The following is a 19,198-nucleotide window of genomic DNA, read 5'->3' as shown; positions in this document are numbered from 1 at the left end:
TGATTCATTTGAAATCCTGGCAGGGTAGGAGGGACTAAAACATTGATGTTACAAATTGTAACACCTTCTCCACAGCTTACAGACAGCATGCAGGAACTACATAACCCACAATGCATTGCACTGTGATGTTTCTTTGGAGACTACAAACTGAGGACAGTCGACTAAATTTTTTCGACTCTTAAAGTAGTCAGCCGGATCAGCATTAAAAAAAAATGCCCCCGGCCTCCACTGCAGATTTCCATGGGAAACATCACACACGACATAGATGAGTGTGGCGCCACACGCACAACGTAGTGACGTATTTAGGTCGGGCGCCTAGGGCAGCAGCGGACCAAAATACACCCCTGGCCAGGCTTAGGTAACTTCCAAACCACATTTCATGAAAAATCATGAAAAGGCTGCTTTTTTTTTAACTGATGTATTTTGCAAAGTTGCTTATTATTTAATTTTCAAAAAGCTTAAAATGTGTTTGGGTAGAGTTCCCCTTTAACTGACGTGATAATCTAGAGGCCAATCAACTTTTTCAGTGAAATCTGACCATTTATCGTTGTGGTCAAATGGCTGATCGGTTTTATATTGCAAATGTTGGTCTGCGTATGCCCAGTGTCAGTGCAGATGCATTTTTTAATTCCTATACAGTTAAAGCTGCTTGGTGCCCATGCTGTCATAACGAAGCTACTGTAAATGAATCCCCAAAGCTGTTTATAAATGACACAGATTGAACATGATAGAGAAAGTAGGGATTACTCTTGCCGCGCCTGATACCAGCTCCCTGCTGTAACCCACAGCGATATCAGTAATCTTGTTATTCCTGCTCACTGCTGCCAAGCCACAGTAATACCTTGTGTTGAGACTTGTAATGAAACAATTCTAAAGGTATCACCCAAAACCCCACAGCTGATCAAATTCAGATACTTTTAGTTAGGGATGTAAAACTGACGGTCCCCTGGCTGTTCCTGAACCCCAAATTCTAGCATTTTAGGCAGAAGGAAGTGGCAGCAGTATTTCTAATAAGTAGGGCCTAGAATAAAATATTGATCTGATGCAAAGTGTTAACACCATATCACCTTCAGACACACACTCTTCCATTGCACCCCCTTCCTAGAAAATACATTTGTGGGACACAAACATTTTATTACTTCCCCTTTATTCCTTTTTTCTGTTAGAGTCTGAAATAGTTACCGCTGCTTTTACCCCCTTTCTATTAAAGGTTTTCTATCAGTTCCGCACTGTACATACTAAGCAATGCATACTGGTACAGGTATAGGACCCGTTATCCAGAATGTTTGGGACCAAGGGTGTTCCGGATAAGGGATCTTTCCGTAATTTGGATCTCCATACCTTAAATCTACTAAAAAATCAATAAAACATTAATTAAACCCAATAGAATTGTTTTCCATCCAATAAGGATTAATTATATCTTAGTTGGGATCAAGTACAAGGTACTGTTTTATTACTACAGAGAAAAAGGAAATCAGTTTTAAAAATCTGAATTATTTTATTAAAATGGAGTCTACTGGAGACAGGCTTTCCGTAATTCAGAGCTTTCTGGATAATGGGTTTCCGGATAAGGGATCCCATACCTGTATTGTTAAACTAAATTTGTCAGAGAATTATGAGAAAAAAGCATGTTTAGTCATATGGTATTAGAAAGTGATTTACACATTTAATTGGTTCCTCTGCCACCATTATAATGGGACCTAATACTTGTATGACCAGGTATATCTTGTGTGCTCAGAGGTAAGAAACAAATGCAGCCTATTTAACTGAGAGACCATGAAAAATCACATTGCATACCATAAAAATCACATTGAATAATGTGCAGTGGCAGGTACACAGCCAGACTCAAGTTGCAGTATTGTGAATATTGGGGTATTCTGCAACTGTAGGTGTAGCTTAGAACATTAATAAATGTGATATAAAGGTGATTGAACATTATTAATCTCCAGAGTCCTTTGCATTGGAGCTTTATCTTACAGACTTTATTCAACATAATGCCAAATAAACTTAAATAGAGATTAGGCCCTAATGTTGCTATTACAGTTTCAGGCTAAATATATATTTTAAATTGATCATTCAGAAGCTTTTTCAGAGAAGCTATATTATAAATATACATTAAATCCAATCAAAAGTAGACACTGAGACATAACACAGAACCCCTAAAAGAAGATTAACAGTAAGCCAATACATAGATGTACATACTGAGATCCCTGTAATCAGATTGAAACAGATAGTTGCTCACCAACTGTTATAATCTGAAAGATTAACTCTAAATACAGACAAGCCTACTCTGTGTCTTTCTTAAACCAGGAGCAATTACTGGGACTGCATTGCAACTAATACTAGTACACAGCAAACCATGTTTTATTGCATAATCAGAATACACCTGGGAATCAAGGGTCAAAATGGGGCTGATAAAATGCCTTCATGACTCCAACACAGGGGAGCTCTTTTTCCTGTTCTTATATTATAGGCCAGATTTGATTTGATGAGAAATACTTATCTCCTAATTCAATTCCAAATTTCCCCATAGGTTTCTATTTAGTTTTTATGAGATAAACCAAGGCAGAAGTTCTTTTTAATCAAATTAATTCTGGCTCTTTGTGTCAAAAGGCTTATTTGTGTTCATTAAATTGAAAGAATTTATATATAGCCCTCTATAATTCTCCAACAAACTACTACTAATAGACTTATGCATATCATTATATTACCCCATTATATTAGGCTATTGTATACTGTAACATTTATAATTCCTTGGGGCTCCTATGAACACTCCTATGAACACTACTGAACAATGGGTGCTTGGAATTCCTAGGCAGTTGAAAGAAAATAATACTATTTGTTACCTTTGTGACACAAGGCCTAGTAAGAGATAAGGTTTGAGAGAAAATGCATCATGGTTTGGAAGGGAGTCTTCAAAAAGGCATTCTGTACCAGCAGAATCAAACCCAGCTACATTCTACTTTGGTTCAGTTGATTCTGCGTTATTGCTTATAACCCCTTTTGATTCATCCTAATTTTTTCACTTCCAGGATACATATTCCTGTCATTGTGAAGCTGGTTACATTGGCTCTTATTGTGAGGAGTTTGATGCCTGCCACTTGCACCCCTGTCTAAACAATGCCTCTTGCACTGACATCCCTCAGAGACATCATGGGAAAAATGCTACTTGTACCTGCCTGCCTGGTATGTATTCTGCTCCAGACACTAGAGACACCAGGCAATAGAGAATGTGTCAGCTTCTTATTAAAATTGTATGTTTACAATACAGTATAATATCACACCCCCTGTCAGTGCAGGTATTAACGCAGGACATTTATTCTAATACAGGTTACACAGGGGAGCACTGCGAGGCACTTGTAGATCACTGCTCACCCCAACCATGTAGGAATGGAGCCACCTGCACCACCAGCCTGAGTGGATTCAGCTGCCATTGCCCTGAAGGTAAGGATACTGGTGCCATCTTCATTCTAAGGGAAGAATAAGAGGTTAAGAAACAATTAGAACAGGCTTGTATAGCTCTGACAGAGAATTCCATAAATCAGGTGTTAGGTCAGACCCATAGCATCCACACTATAAAGGTTACATACTATAGCCATGGTATTGCACAATGCGCCAGTATTTTGCTTATCTACAGTAATTTTTCTCACCTCTGGCCTAGGTTATCTGTTTCCATAATTACAGTAAAATATCAAGGATGTAATTAACTATTTATATAAACTATATAAAATTGTGGGACAAAGCGATTGCACCATAAATAAGAGAATCTACTGTTTTGCCATGTTTATTGTTTTAAAGACAAAGCAATCCTTTTGCTGCTGAATTAATTTACCTTTGACGTATTCAGCGTTCTTGCTGCCTATGGGACAAGCATGCATCAGGGTCCATATTTTTTCACTTTCCTGTAGGTAGATTTTCAAAATTATGGCTGTTGGGAAATAACCAGATGTGTTTGCCTATGGCTAAAATAAAGATCTCAAAGTTGTTTATTTTAACACCTCTCCTGACTTCATCCCAGCCCAGCAGCTGTTTAGGTCCATTATAGGTCAGTGTTTTTCTGACTTTTCAGGTTTAAGCCCCTCAAGGCAGAATAAATTATATTCAGGCCCGTTCTTCTTGATAATTGGGCTATAGATATATATATATAACTAAATAGCACCTTACTGTATTCCAAGGTGCATTCAGGAGAGCAAACAGAACAAAAGATGTGATGGCTGATGGTGTCAGTTTGGGTAAGAAAAGCCACTAAACTAAACAGTAACGAAGACTGAAAGATGCACATTCAGCTCATATCCAATCTAGGTCATTTGCCTAAAACAATAAACATACTTTTGTATCCCGGATAGGGGACACAGGCTGGACACAGGGTACTTACCAGTGATCTAAAATTATGTGTCTGAGACTGCGGTATTGACATTATTTATTTACTCGTGCCAAATTGCGTTAACCTGAAAAGTGGAACCTGTCTTCTCTGCTCCCATGTCTGTCAGAACTAATGACTACGATGACAGAGGATTGAGGGATGTGTTTTCTTTTGCTGAAAATATATATTTAGTCCCTTTAATCTGTTTACAGGGGTTCTTGAAACAGATAAGCCTTTGCCTGAATACTGTGCATACAAATACTGAATTCCTTACTAGCTGGGATAGACATGTCCTAAGGATGAAATTAAATTCTGAGCTGTTTGAGTACTTAGGTAAACAGGCAAACTAGATAGAGCAATGTGTTCTTTTCTGCAGGCAAATTCTGTCTCTTTCATAGCCAGCTGCACTGATTGCCCTCTGTCTTTAACAGGCTTTCTGGGTTCATTCTGTGAAGAGAAAGTAGATCCGTGTGCTGCCTCTCCATGTCTTAATAATGGTAGTTGCACCTCCGCTGGAATCTCATACTCTTGTCGCTGCAGTCCAGGTTATACTGGGCCTACCTGCGCTCAGCTGGTAGATTTCTGTGCCCTCAGCCCATGTGCCCATGGAATTTGCCGCAGCATTGGGACAAGCTATAAATGTCTTTGTATCCCCGGTGAGTAGCAACTGAAATCTGTACTTTATCCATCAGTTCCCTGGTTAAAAAAAGGCTTCACACAATAGTGGTGGAAAAACTTTCACGAAAATAGGCTATCACCTTGGGTGAAACCAACTATGGGATCTCATTATTACTTTGAATAATAATACATTTCCTACCTATGGATTGCTGCAAAACTATTTCAGCACTTTTGTATAGTAGCTCAAAGGGGTAGTTAATCTCTAAGTTAACTTTGATCTGTATTCCCAACTGCATACTATATGGAACAGGTTCACAATTGTAAGCAGTATGGGTTCAAACATTAGTGAAGTGATCCCCTCAGTGTTACCATCTCGAGTGCTGCACTGCTAGGGAAACTAGAACTTTATTGAATAACAAAGGTACCAGAAAAAGGGAGCTACTGGCGTTACTTGTCTCAACAACATAAGATTTACTACCATTGGGCACCCCTGCTGTAGGGAGCATTAGCCTAGTGACTGCATGCCCTCATAGTTGAGGAATAGCTTATAGTGCAATAATATACATTACAGTGCATTCTATTACTGATACCCTCCTAACAATATCCCTGGCTATGTTGTGGGGTATTTCTTTAATAGGATAACCTGAATCACCAGTATGCAGTGCTTACTCTATTCAGACAGGGTCACACAGCCACAATGAGCAACTTAGTCTTCCTAGTGCTCTCAGCTTTATGTAGTGGAAGAATGTAGCATCTCTTTTTCATAATATATTTACAAATAAGAAGAGCTGAAAATTGCTGTTAGGCAGAAAACACAAATGCATTATAAACAAGTTACTTCCCATTAGGTTATTTTCACATAGTAATTATATTGCTTACTGTATGTGCTGACCACTGACTGTGAAGCACTTATTATATCTGTACCAGAAAGGATTAATGTTCATTAATGGCAATTATATGATTTCTTTTTTTTTCATCCCAGCAGAGATTTTACATGTAACGTTTACAGGGAGAGCAGCCATATGAGCTTCTGTGCTTAGAAATAAAATCAAGCATTGGACAGGATTAGCTCTTAAAATTATATAGTACCCCAGCCAGCCATTATTTTTTTGTTTAATCTTCAGAGTAAGAATTAAACACTGAATTTCCCAGACGTAATTACGATATAACTGTTACCTTAGAAACACAGGGGTAGAAGACTCTTATGACTGGCATGATAAATAAAATTATATTCTCCGTATTATTAAAAATGTAATTGAGAGAGGAAACCAAATATATAGGATGAATTTAGGTTTAGGGAGGTTGATAAAATGTTTCTTTTTCAAGGAGAGAGAGAGAGGGGGAGGGAAGTTAGTGATGCAGCCGATAACACATTTAGCAACCATAAAAACTTATTTGTGACGGTTAATATTTATTAAAGCAAATTAGTGCTAGAAGAAATGCAGACTGCTATGGGATGTGGGGCAGTTTTTTTCCTGGTATTCTCTTCTCTATTCCTTTTTCAAACTAGCATTATTCCTGTGAAAGGGATAGAATTAAATTATATGGAACAGAAATTCAGCAGGCAATATGCACCTCTATATAACATTAGTCTTATAACTATGGCTTATGTTTGAAATGTTTTCCATATTGGAAACAAAATGCTATTTTTGTTATTTATTGTACTAAAAAAGTGCAATTGAATACTTGTATGCTATGCTTAGTTTAGCCTCCTCCTTGGAACTACAGAGCAACTGTGGGAGGAAGAAAATAAGGGTCTTTTAGGATTCCCCTGGGCAGAAGCCTAACCCCCATATGTAATAAAATGCACTAGGTTTGCCCAAGAGCAGTAACCTATAGCAACCAATAAGATGTTTGCTTTTAAACAGGTGACCAGTAAATTCTACCTTCTTATTGGTTGCTATGGGTTACTGTTACTGGGCAATCCTCTAGTGCAATTCTTCCCCAGGAATAGCTGCAATGTGTACCTCGTACTGGATAAAAAAATCGCAAGGTACAAGGTGGACACAGGGACACATACTCTGTTGCTCCATAACTGCCTACATGTGAATGATTTGCTAGTAAGGGCCATACATCCTTCCCCCTTTCCTTTTGATTTATTTTTTATTAAACAATGTTTTTTTTTTTGGTGTGGTCCCTTGAAGTGTAAAGTAAAAGAAAAAGGAAAGGGAAAAGAAAAGAAAGAAAAGAGAGTTATACAAAGTAATTAGTAATTATTATAAGATGTATGCAGTATGTACTGTATATAGGCGTATAGAATGCATAGTACTTGCACAGTTTTACCATAAGACTTAAGGTGGCCATACGCGGTAAGATCTGCTCGCTTGGTGACCTCGCTGATGCGGTCCCCAATCCGACGAAAAGTTAAACCTGCCCGACCAATACCTGACCTAAAATTGCCCAGATCTCGATTGGGCAGGATGATTTTCCTGTCGGGGGCCACATTGGCTCATTAAATCGATCCTCTGTCCGACGGCCCCTATACCCGCCAAATTAGCCCGATATCGCCAACCTTTAGGTTCATGCTTTCATGATTAGGAATTTATTTTCTGTTAAATTAAAATAATACTCAAAAACAGTATTTATTTCAAGCTCTTGTTATGGCCCCTGTGGTCCAGTTTTTAAAGGGGCACTCACTGTTTCTTTTATTTATTAAAGTTCAGTAATGTTTACCCTTTATATAAAAATGATAGACATTGTTAAAAAGATATTTCAGTCTGATAGCAATGCTGTATTTATACTTGAGGATGGATGGCTTGCCTGGCTGTAAAGATAGCAGCCTTGTCTCCCTTATCTGAATTCTTCGGCCTCAGAATCATTCAGGGCAGTTTCTAGCTTTAGGCAGGCTATACAATTTTAATAAAAACTGCACAAGGCTATAAACAAATAAATTAATAAACAAGTGAATAAATAGTAAGTACTAAGTTTGATAAACACGTGTTATAATAAATAGTGAGGATCAAAAGCCGTACCAAAGTACAGCTGGGACCCAGGTGTAAAAACCCCGGGTCAATCACTCGATCCAAAATTTACAGATGTATCTGTGTGCATGGACAAAGCTCACCGTAGTCCTGTGATGGTCCGGGTGCTCAGGGCCCCGAACCCGCAGCCAAGGGAAGATTCCGAATTTTCAAAGGTAGCGCCAGACACTCCGGACACCAGGATATACTTTAAAGTTCAATCTTTATTTATCCATTTAAAAACAAAAACGCCTGACGCGTTTCGTACACGAATGTACTTAATCATAGGCCTATGATTAAGTACATTCGTGTACGAAACGCGTCAGGCGTTTTTGTTTTTAAATGGATAAATAAAGATTGAACTTTAAAGTATATCCTGGTGTCCGGAGTGTCTGGCGCTACCTTTGAAAATTAGGCAGGCTATAGAAGCATCTGTGTCAAGCGGTTGTAGTTAATCTAAAGGTGAGGAATAGGAATATTGAGACCAATAGTTTCCATTGTTAAAAGATTCTAGCAAAGTATATTCTCTGCTGTTAATTTTCAAGGCCTACTTCATCTAATGCCAGAATGACAAAATCTATTAATAAATAATTATATGTACTGCAATGGCTGGGGTTAAAATAAATTAAAATAATGTATTTGTATTGTTGGCCAGAATGCTTATTGTAAAGATTTATCAGTGCTTGTCAATGTCAGACCGCACTGAAGTTATTTATGAATGTGGCTAAGGAAAAAAGAAAGAGTTAAGATTAAATAGTGTTAATTAAAAGCACTAGACTTGCTGTAGTAGGGTCGTTCATTAAATAGCTGTCACATGAATATGTGTTCCTTGTGTAAGTAATAAGGAGTGAAAGGAGACAAAGAACGGTGCTATTTCACTTCCGCTCTCTTCTCATCACACTTCTGATTTGGCACTGTAGGGTATCAAACAAGTGTCAAAGCCATTCGCTGCTGTCTGCAAGATATTTCTTTTTTATTCTTATTACTCTTATCCAGGGGCAAAACTCAGTGTGCCTTCCCCTTAGGCATGCCTATTATACAAACTGTAGGTAGCCGGCAGCAGTGATGCACTCTCTGCACTGTGTGTTTCCAAATTTGGTGGAAGTAATGGGTGTTCTTGGCCAAAATGCTGCTCTGAGGTGGTTGGATCCATGCTGCCCCCACTTTCAGCATCACAAAGACCTGAATTTCCCATTAATAAATGGAAATCTACCTCTTAAATGTACCAGAGGTGCCCTGAGGAAAGGTTCTCACTTTCATGGCAGGAGCAGTGGTAGGTGGGGGAATCTTTACCTCTGGTGGGCTGCTCCCCCAAATCTGTCTGTGTTGCCACTGGCCTATGGCTAATATGGCAGAATGGCACTGCTGTCACTGCAATAAAAAAGGGGTAATTTAGGACCACGAGTGCAGCAAGCAATTTTAAGAGCAATTGCCATATTTTTCTCCCACAATGCAGCATTTTTTCAAAATTTCAGTCTCTTTGTGGAGGTGATAGTATGTTAGTGATCAATTTATGTGCAGTGCCACCACAGACACAAAAACTGGCTATGCCCTTCCCTCGGCAATTAGTGCATACTCAGTACAGTATGTGTAAGGTGTATGTGCTAGTACTCCCTGGATTTAAACACTTCATACCTCCCAAATGTCCCGATTTTCGTGGGACAGTCTCAATTTTAACAGCTCAGCCCACAGTCCTTATTGATAAGTCCCTTATTTCCCTTTGATCTCCTGCACTGAACGCTAAAAAAGTTTTTAAACTTAATTAGATAAGTAGGCTTTTGGCAGAGAGCCCAGAATACTCAACCCACGCACTTAGATACAATTGTAACTAATATGCTAAATAGGTCTCTTACATAGTAAGTTGGGTTGAAAAAAGACATACGTCCATCAAGTTCAACCATAATGCCTATATATAACCTGCCTAACTACTAGTTGATCCAGAGGAAGGCAAAAAAACCCCATCTGAAGCCTCTCTAATTTGCCGCAGAGGGGAAAAAATTCCTTCCTGACTCCAAGATGGCAATCGGACCAGTCCCTGGATCAACTTGTACTAAGAGCTATCTCCCATAACCCTGTATTCCCTCACTTGTACTGAGAGCTATCTCCCATAACCCTGCATTCCCTCACTTGCTAAGAATCCATCCAGCCCCTTCTTAAAGCTATATAATGTATCAGCCAGTACGACTGATTCGGGGAGGGAATTCCAGAACCTCACAGCTCTCACAGTAAAAAATCCTTTCCGAATATTTAAATGGAACCTCCCTTCTTCTAAACGGAGTGGATGGCCTCGTGTCCGTTGGAAGGACCTACTGGTAAATAAAGCATTAGAAAGGAAACTGAGACTGCCCCCCCCCAACACTGCCAAAATAAGGATGGGCCCCAGGGGTGCCTGCATAGAAATACAGCCCTGTACTGTATACTCTGTACAGTCCTAAACTGTATAAATACAGTTTACTGTACTGTTACCTAGGGTCATCGTTGTCAAATGTATCTATGAGTGTTATGAAAGTTGCTGTAGTTAAAAAAGAACAAATTAACAAATCTCCATATAAATCTCGTATAAATGAGACCTTTGTATATTTATCTACTTTCTACCCCTCTGGGTGACTCCTCTAAATCTCTGCCCCATGGCAGTGCCCTTACTTGCCATCTCATAAAACCTCTCCTTGACAGTCTTTTTGGGCAGATGTTATTTTAGCGCTTTAGTTGCCCTTTCTTTGTCATGCAGGGCCATTTTAAGCTCTTCAGCTACTGCCGTTTATTCTGTCAATGGAAGGAAGTGCATATCAGGCAGCTATGAAGGGAAAGCATCTGAGAAAGAAATCTGTGGTGCTGCGTTATTGCTAGATTCATCCTGGCTTGGGAGAAGGACAAGTGGTTTGGAGCTTGTCAGATGTTATTGAGCGCTGTATCAGCAGGAGAGCTTATTGATTGGGATGTGCTAGGCGGGTAACTCTATCCAAAATCCATGCGGCTCAGCAGTGATGCATTTCTGTTACTCAGCTTTTAGAGGAGGGCATGTTAGCGATAGGCTGGAGCTATTTTCTCTAAGGCAATAAATGCATTAATCAGACAATCAACTAGCCAGCTCGTTCAATTTTGACAGTCATTTTTATGTTCTAATAAGAACCAATTTAGTAGTAGCCATAGGAGATATATGAGATGGCAGCAGTGTGAGAGATTTTGAAAACAATGGACCTTATTAATCAGAACGCAGCATGGACAGAAAAAAATATATTTATTCCATATTTATCATAGAAGCCAAAACCACAGACATCAACTAAATGTTCCCTGTTGATTTATTTGGAGCAGTCAGTTTTCCCATTATCATTCCCAGCACATAGCCACGGCCTCCTGCTGCCAACAAAATGTTGAAGTTATCTGTAATATTCCATGTCTCCCTTGCCTTATGCACAGGACATACCAAGCTGGGTTTTATGTTATACTGCTCATCATGTGATTCTGGCCCCAGCGACAACTAACTGTGCCGTGCCCTGTGCCTCAGAAGACATGGTCATGATCTGAACTTTTGTTTAAGAGCATATCAAGAGAATAATGGAGATTTAGAGTTGCTAAGCCTCCCTAAAAGAGACATTAAATGCTATATTACTGCCAGGAACTCCCTGGATAAGGACCAGGGACCAGGCATTTACTAGCTGGAGGCAGTGCAGTAAGGGACTTGCACGTAATACCAACAACTCTTCTCTTTTGGCTCTATTGCCTAACCACACCCATGAGTCAGCTATAGGAAAAAGTTCCATTAAGGGGATATGTTCAAATATCCTGTGCTGGATCATTGGCCCATTCTGCTTTGTTCATGCCTTGAGTTCCTGTTCAGTAAGGAAATGTTCCTGCCTTGTCCTTGTTTCATCTGATATGACTTTTCTGGTTTTGACCTTGGCCCATTATCTGACTCTACATGATTTCTGCCTGTTATATGGACTGTGATTCTTTGCTGCCTGCCCAGACCTGTGCCTGGAGTTACAGTTTCTGTCAGTTCTTGTTATTAAATCTTTTTGTCTGATAATTCTGTGTGAAATCCTAATAATATTCATATATATTATATATATATTATCAACAAACTCTCCTGTTAAATGTGTTCTATTTGTAGCCCCCTGAACAAAATATTCACTTTCCTCCCTTGTATTTCTACTACATGCCACATATTGTATTATGGGAAAAATTAAATTGCATAATCTAATTACACATAGCAACCAATCAGAAGCTAGCATTTACCAATGGGCTGATTAGAACATCTGATTGGTATCTATGGGTTACAAGACCCAGTCAAACTGTTAAGTGCAGATAAATAACTGGAAAATGACTGATTATATTGGAAGTTAAGGAGGTGATGCCAGGTTATATAAACAAGTAATGACTTAGGAAATTAATTTGAGAAGGCCATCTTGATATCTTTTGAACCCAGGGAAGTCCTTAGTGGTTGAGGGGCCTGGGGAAAGCTATCCAATGCGGGGCCCTCTGAGATGCCATCAGTGCCTTGCACCTATTATTCGATATCTGTATTCTGGTTATGAGAGATGCCCAACCTCCTGTACTGCAGCTGTGGGTAACCTGCAGCACCCAGCATCCCGCTGACAGCTATAGCCTACCTGCAGTGCCCTGTGCCCCTCATCTCAAACTACCTCATTCTGGTAGATTTAATACAAGCTTGTATATGTATTTGTCTACAAATGGTGGTCATAATACAACTTTAGATCATCTGCTAAAAGTTACCCAGGCTGCAGTTTTGCTTTTACTTTCATCATTTGTTTTTTGTTGCAAAGTCTGCTAATTGCAACAAAATTGGATGAGTCTGGAGTAAGCAGTTTTTCATTAATTACTTGATTAGACTACTAATTACAGTGTCATTAAAGCAGATGATCATTAGATCAGTCACTGCAGATGTTGTATTCTGACTCTACCTGTGTTAATTGGCAATTATTCCATTATCTAATCCACTCTTGAGTGTTTGGGTTATGTGCCCCATATACTGTTGTGTAAGGCTGATGCCACACGTGGCGTAGGGCTGATTTTTTCGGCAAGCGGTAAAACGCTTGCCATAAATTCAGCCCTACACCTGCTACCTGTGCCTGCACCCGAATGAATGGAATACGCTCGGATGCAGGCACATGTAGCCTATATACGCATGAAAACACAAGATTTTGCATTCTCTCGCGTTTTCATGCGTATATCGGCTACATGTGCCTGCACCCGAGTGCATCGCATTCATTCGAGTGCAGGCACAGGTAGGACGCATTTACAGTAGCGGGGCGTATTTGGTGTTTTTCGGCTTGCCGAGAATATGCCACGTCTGACATAAGCAAAGATCTTATTGGTTGCTATGGGCCATACCATACCATGTTGGCTTCCACAATATAATAAATATGTCCTATGTGAAACTGTGCATGAATGCCAGAATTCTGGGGTCTGTGTGATGGTGCTGGTGGGGTCACTTTTGGCTTTGCTTTTGTATCCTGTGACCCCTAAGACTGATAGCCCAAACACTGCTGGCCTCATGTTAACCAACACCCTTATGTGGGATAAATGCAAATAACCAGGTAAAATATCCTTATATCAAAGGTTTGCTGTCTAATAAATTACATATTGTGTCAGAATATAGAAATATTTTGGATATAAACAGAAAGAATCTGCTGCCTTATGTTAAGACTGGGAAAAATGACTTGCATCCTGCTATGGTTGATAATACTTGGGACCAACTATGGGACATTACATCTCACTGTTCCATCAGTATTTAACTACTTGAAGCCACCTGTAATGTATTTATTTAGTCCTTTTATTATGTGAGAGGGTTACCTCTGAAACGGAACCTCGTTGAGTCCTGCCTGGACGTAATGTTAACAGCGGTTGCTTCCTTTTCCTTTTAGATACACTCAGTCTCTGTACCTTTAAGATGAGGCCTATTTTAGAACTCTGTTCCCCCCCTCTTCGTTCCCCTCTTCCTTTATTTTTGGGGTATAATCCCTTTCTTTATCCTACACCAGCGCTTTCAAAGGAAGAATGAACAAAATGTCTTAAATAAATGCATTTGTGAACCTAGACTATATCTACATATTTATCTGACACCTCCTTGCCATGTTAAATGTTTAAACCCAATAAAAATCATTGAACGAAGAGGATCTTCACCTTCTTATAAATCTCAGCGTGATTTGATTTAGTAAGGGAGAAATAAAGGAGATGTATGTGAAGTATATCAGCATGCAGTCAGGGAGGCTTTGTTTGGGCAAAAACTGCACCACTTTACGCTTTCTGTTCCATCTTTTGCACAAATTAGCATATTCATTTAGAAATGTCAGAATCCTTTTGATTCGCACATAAAGAAGGAACTGGGATTTATAACCGGTGGGATGCAGATAACCCTCAGATGACTGTGGTATCTCCTGACTGCTGGAAGGGTTAACAAACCATCGCTGTACATGTTTCCACTATTTGCCCCCATGCTGGATCAGAGCCTTTGTGCCTGTCTGAGGGATTTGCCAGTGAGAAGAATATTAAGCAGGTGGGTTCTGCACGGCAGCCCCCTGAGGTTTCTTCTGGAGAATAAGCATTTGGGCAGGCTGTGTGCTAAAATGGTGAATTTAACTCTTTTGCTGAGTGGGTGCCTTTTAGAGCAGCGGGATACTAAAAGCTGAAAGCAGATTATATTCTTTGAACTGCTGAATATAACAGTACTTCTTGCTTTGTAATGACAAAGACTTTAGCTACTGACTTGGATACATGATTCCCAAATGCAGTTTGCCCAGATTGCAAAACTAGACTTGCGCCACCTAGTGAGTAAATGGCATACATCTGGTAAAATACTTGTGTAAGGCTATTATAGTAACAGTGCAATAGCAGTAACGTGGTGATGCACAGAGTACAAACCAGGAGGGGGAATATCTAACAACCTGTTATCTTTAGATTGCCTATACATATTTAGGGTTAATCACTTGCCAGTAATAGTTGGCTTATCATGTAAATAGACAGAGTGAAAGGTGACGATTTAGAAATATTAATATAATATTAGATGTCATGTCTCTACTCTTTGACGTAAGTTTAAACATTGATTATTAAATACTTCAAATTTATGTGTTTAATGTGTTTCTCTTCCTAACACAAATGGTACCTTTTCTCTTGTTCTTCCTTACACTGCAGGCTACCATGGACTGTACTGTGAAGAGGAATACAACGAGTGCCTATCTAACCCATGCCAGAATGGCGCAACATGCAAAGACCTGGTAAATGGGTACCAGTGTGTGTGTCCGGTTGAATATGAAGGTAAATTGAACAGGAAGAAAGAAAGGTAGCTAAACTTATTCTGCTTCCTAGCGACTTAAAATGGCAACTTTATATCCTGAGGAGACCAGATACACTAAGGGTAAAGACACACAGAGCTACTAGTAGCAGCTACTTGTCGTGGCTACTTAAAAAGACAATGCCATATCTCTTAGCAGAGTGTGGCCTGTACCGTTAGCTGTCACTACACAGTTATATATAACTAACTTTTCACTAGCATTGCAGTTGCTAAAAACTTTCTTAATGCAAGTGTGTAGCCCAATTTATATTATGTTTCTAAACGATAAGGAATATGCTACTATCATGTAGACTTTATAAGAACTTCTTCTGGCACTGTTAGAACAGTTTTGGACTTGGAGTGTGTAAATTACTCAGATTTTCCAAGAACCTGATATCAGTAAGGATGGGTCTTCTGTTAGGCATTACACTGATAGTGACACTTTGGGATTTGTGTCTACATTCTACCAAGGTTTGTTTGTTCTTCTGGAAATGACACATTTTATCGCAATCTCTAATGTATATGTCACTCCAAATGTCCTACTCCAGTACTTCTTCAGTGCTGAGTTGACTTGCAGGCATCATACAGAAGAGCATACCTGGCCAGTCGGCTCAGTGCAGCACTGCTTGTTGGAAAGCATAGAAAAAGAGCGCCCCAGGAGAGTCTGCAAAAAAAAATTAGGTCCCAAATTGTATGTATTCCTTGTAAGTGTCCTTTAGATAAATCTAACCATAAATGTGTTTTAAATGGCCTTCTTTGTTAATGAGACTGCCGTACAATGAGCTTAAGGTTCTTGTGCAGTAAATTGGCTGCTAAAGAAAGAAAGAAATTTCTCTGCTGTGAGAGAGGTGACAGATAAATGAGCAGTATCAGCTGCGCTTTGTGTTTGATGCCTATTTGCTGCTGTTACATTATGCAGATGAATGCAGAATTACAACAGGGAGGCAGGCCAGGAGCCAGCAGACATATCTGGGCCATATAAAAATAATAATACAAATGCTGGGACAGAGGGAACATGCTTTCATACCTATTTGTTGTTTGCTAAGATGAAATAGTTTTCAGGCTAAACATTTACAAAGCATGAAGCTTAGGACATTGTTTTATTTCTGGCCTTCAAAAAATGTTTTAAGAGTTGCCTTTTATACTGCTTCAGTAAAAATTTCCTCAAGAAGCTTGGTAGCACCAGGAATCCGGCTGACTGCTTTTGACAACTGCAGTTATTCCTTAACTTCTCAAAGTTTTTGATCAACAACCCCCCACCAACCCCACAGGGCTTCTTGTTAGTTACTGCCCCCCCCCTCCCCCGGGGAACTCCAGGCCTGCATTACAGATAATAACACAGAAATATGTAAATAAAACCCCAGCAGCTTGTTTATTATCCACTAAACTCTGAAACAAAACATCTTGACAACTTGACACCCTAGGCCAAAATTAGAAATTAATTTTCTTCTAGATACCCTATAGCACAGGGGAAAAACATTTTAACTGTATTTAAATTTGTCCTATAATGTAACCAATAAACCTGTTTATTAAACAAAATTGGTATCATAGCTGCCCGTGGTCAGTAATATTCATGTACATTCCCTGTTCTGACTTTCTGTCCTTGGCTTATACTTTGTAAAACTGCCCAACTACACAAATTTCATTGACCACATCAACAGAAATCAGTTCTTAGGGGGGACAGAATCTCCACCTTTCCAACATGAGCTCAATGTATAGGTGTCAGGTGAGGTCACTGGTAAGAAGCCCCTAATAATGAGTTGCTCAAAGTCTGCTGCTTAGAGAAGAGAGTGGTTTGGTTGTTCCAAGGTAGATAGGGTGCACTGAATTAATTGCCCTGTTTATAAAGGATATGAACAATAAGCTCTGTGTGTTCCCCTGTATTGGCACATACTGTCTAGATGCAGCCATTTGTGCAATAGCTTCCATGAAAATGACCATAAATGACCATAAAATAATATTTTATGTATATCTTGCATTTTCTTAAGCCAAGGGTTGAACCTGAAAAAACATTTTCTGCAAAAGGGTTTTTGAAACTAAATAATGTAAAACTCTGCTGTAAGTCTGACTCCCCTGTATCCTGTTGCTATGAATACACAATACTGGGTCAGGATGCCCCAATTCAACATTCCTTTGGACGTTACTGATTCTTCTAAACGTCTTGTTGGATCTCAATCATTTATTTCAGTCCTGCCTTTGGACACCACAAAAGTTGCATATTTCTAAAAAAGCACCCAGAAATGTGCAACGGGGGATACACAGACAGATAGGTAATATTGACTAATAACAGGACCCAATTTACTCTGGATATTAAAAAGAAAAGCCCAGTTATTGAGTTCTCAACTTAACTTGTACCATTATTTTCATCTGTCTGTGCCATTTGTGGCATTTAAAAAAAAAAAAAAAAAATATTGTAACAACCTTTTTGTAAGAGCTAAAATTGTAAAGGTGGCCACACACGTGGCGATTTCCGATCTTTCGTGCGACCATCGGTCGTACAATCGCCCACTAACCGTTCAGGGCTGAAACGGCAGATAAGGAGGTAGAAACAATAGGATTTCTACCTCCTTCTGCCGATTCAGCGCTGAAGGCAGATTTTGATCAGGCGCCTTCTATGGCGCCCGATCAAAATCTTTTAACCTGGCCGATCGGCGAGTCGACCGTTATCAGCAGCCTCCTGCGATATTGGTCGACTCGCCGACTTGCCATACACGCACCGAATAGCGTACGAATATTATCAGTGCGTGTATGGCCAGCTTGAAACTTGACAATTGATTGATTTGTATATCTTCAGATATATTTTGTCTAGTTGAATGTTTACTTTAAAACTAATGTAACCCCTATTTGCCCTAGGATAGGTTAGAGCATGGGGTACATGTGACTCTCTTAACAGGATGGGCCTTCGCTATATGGAAGTAGCCTGGGGTGTACTGCAACTACAACTGACTGTAGCTGTGTGCAGAGTAAAAGAGAGAATAATGGACGCTAGAAGGTTCTTTGTGGATGAACAAATGATAACTGGTTTATTGTCAAAGACAATAAGTGCACCGAGTTAGCTCATATACTCACAAATGCAGATGTTATAGCAGTAGTACACTCTAAGGACAACAAAAGAGGATGCCACCGGTTTATCCCACCTCTTTGGGGGACTGGGCAGGGTAAAGCCCCTGGTCGGCTCGGCACCCCTATGGAAGCAGTCTGGATAAATACCTCAATCCTCAGGTTGAATACCTTTAGCTTAAAGAGTCCTACAGCTGACTGTGGATCAGGGTTAAGGTACTAGCCTGTATCCTGTGTCTTAACCGTGGCCCTATGCTAAGGCAACAGTGCCTGTATGGGTTGGTACTTCCAGCTACTTTCCTTGTTGGAGCCAGAAACTGCTCTTGCTTCCTTTCCTCACTACCTCACTTTCCTAGAAAGTACTCAACAGAATATAACTATATAACTGGTCCTCATTCACGGGGTCCCTGTCCCCGACTTCTCTAGAGTAGAGATGGCTTTACTGGGGCCCTGCTGATCCAGGCTCAATGGACCTTCCACCTGAGACACAGAGGCTAAGTTTGCTAAACACTATATTGGAGTACAAATGGTGGAGTCAACCTGTAAACCAATAAGGCACATTTGCAAAACTATAAACTGGATACATGGGTCTTTGCCCAGTAACAGCATAAACTAGGAAGTTGTAGGGTTTAAAGCCATAGGGGCATACTAATAAAAAATATAAATTAAAAAAAACAAGCATCATATCAACTGGGTTTATATTTGTATACTGAGAAATAGGTGCTCTATTTTGTTTCCAGGACTTCACTGTGAGCTTTATAAGGACCCATGTGTCAATGTCAGCTGCCAGAATGGAGGAACATGTGACAGCGAGGGAATGAACGCCACCTGTGTGTGTGTTCCTGGGTTTATAGGTGAGTTAATTATCTGGTAAAATTTAAGTTTAATTTGAAAAAAAATTCATGT

General features: G+C 39.7%; 1 protein-coding gene across 1 annotated transcript in view; it reads left to right on the top strand.

The window, feature by feature from the left end:
• Positions 1-19,198, top strand: part of dner (delta/notch like EGF repeat containing) — a 96,773-nt gene that overhangs the window by 72,899 nt on the left and 4,676 nt on the right. Inside the window, 5 exon segments of the mRNA NM_001122791.1 lie at positions 3,033-3,186; positions 3,331-3,444; positions 4,795-5,019; positions 15,094-15,216; positions 19,033-19,146. Coding sequence (NP_001116263.1) covers positions 3,033-3,186; positions 3,331-3,444; positions 4,795-5,019; positions 15,094-15,216; positions 19,033-19,146 — 730 coding nt within the window.

The sequence above is a fragment of the Xenopus tropicalis genome, chromosome 5 (genome assembly GCF_000004195.4).
Source record: "Xenopus tropicalis strain Nigerian chromosome 5, UCB_Xtro_10.0, whole genome shotgun sequence".
NCBI classification, from domain to species: domain Eukaryota; kingdom Metazoa; phylum Chordata; class Amphibia; order Anura; family Pipidae; genus Xenopus; species Xenopus tropicalis.
The sequence above is the reverse complement of the archived record's forward strand: the minus strand, read 5'-3'. Positions and strand labels throughout refer to the sequence as shown.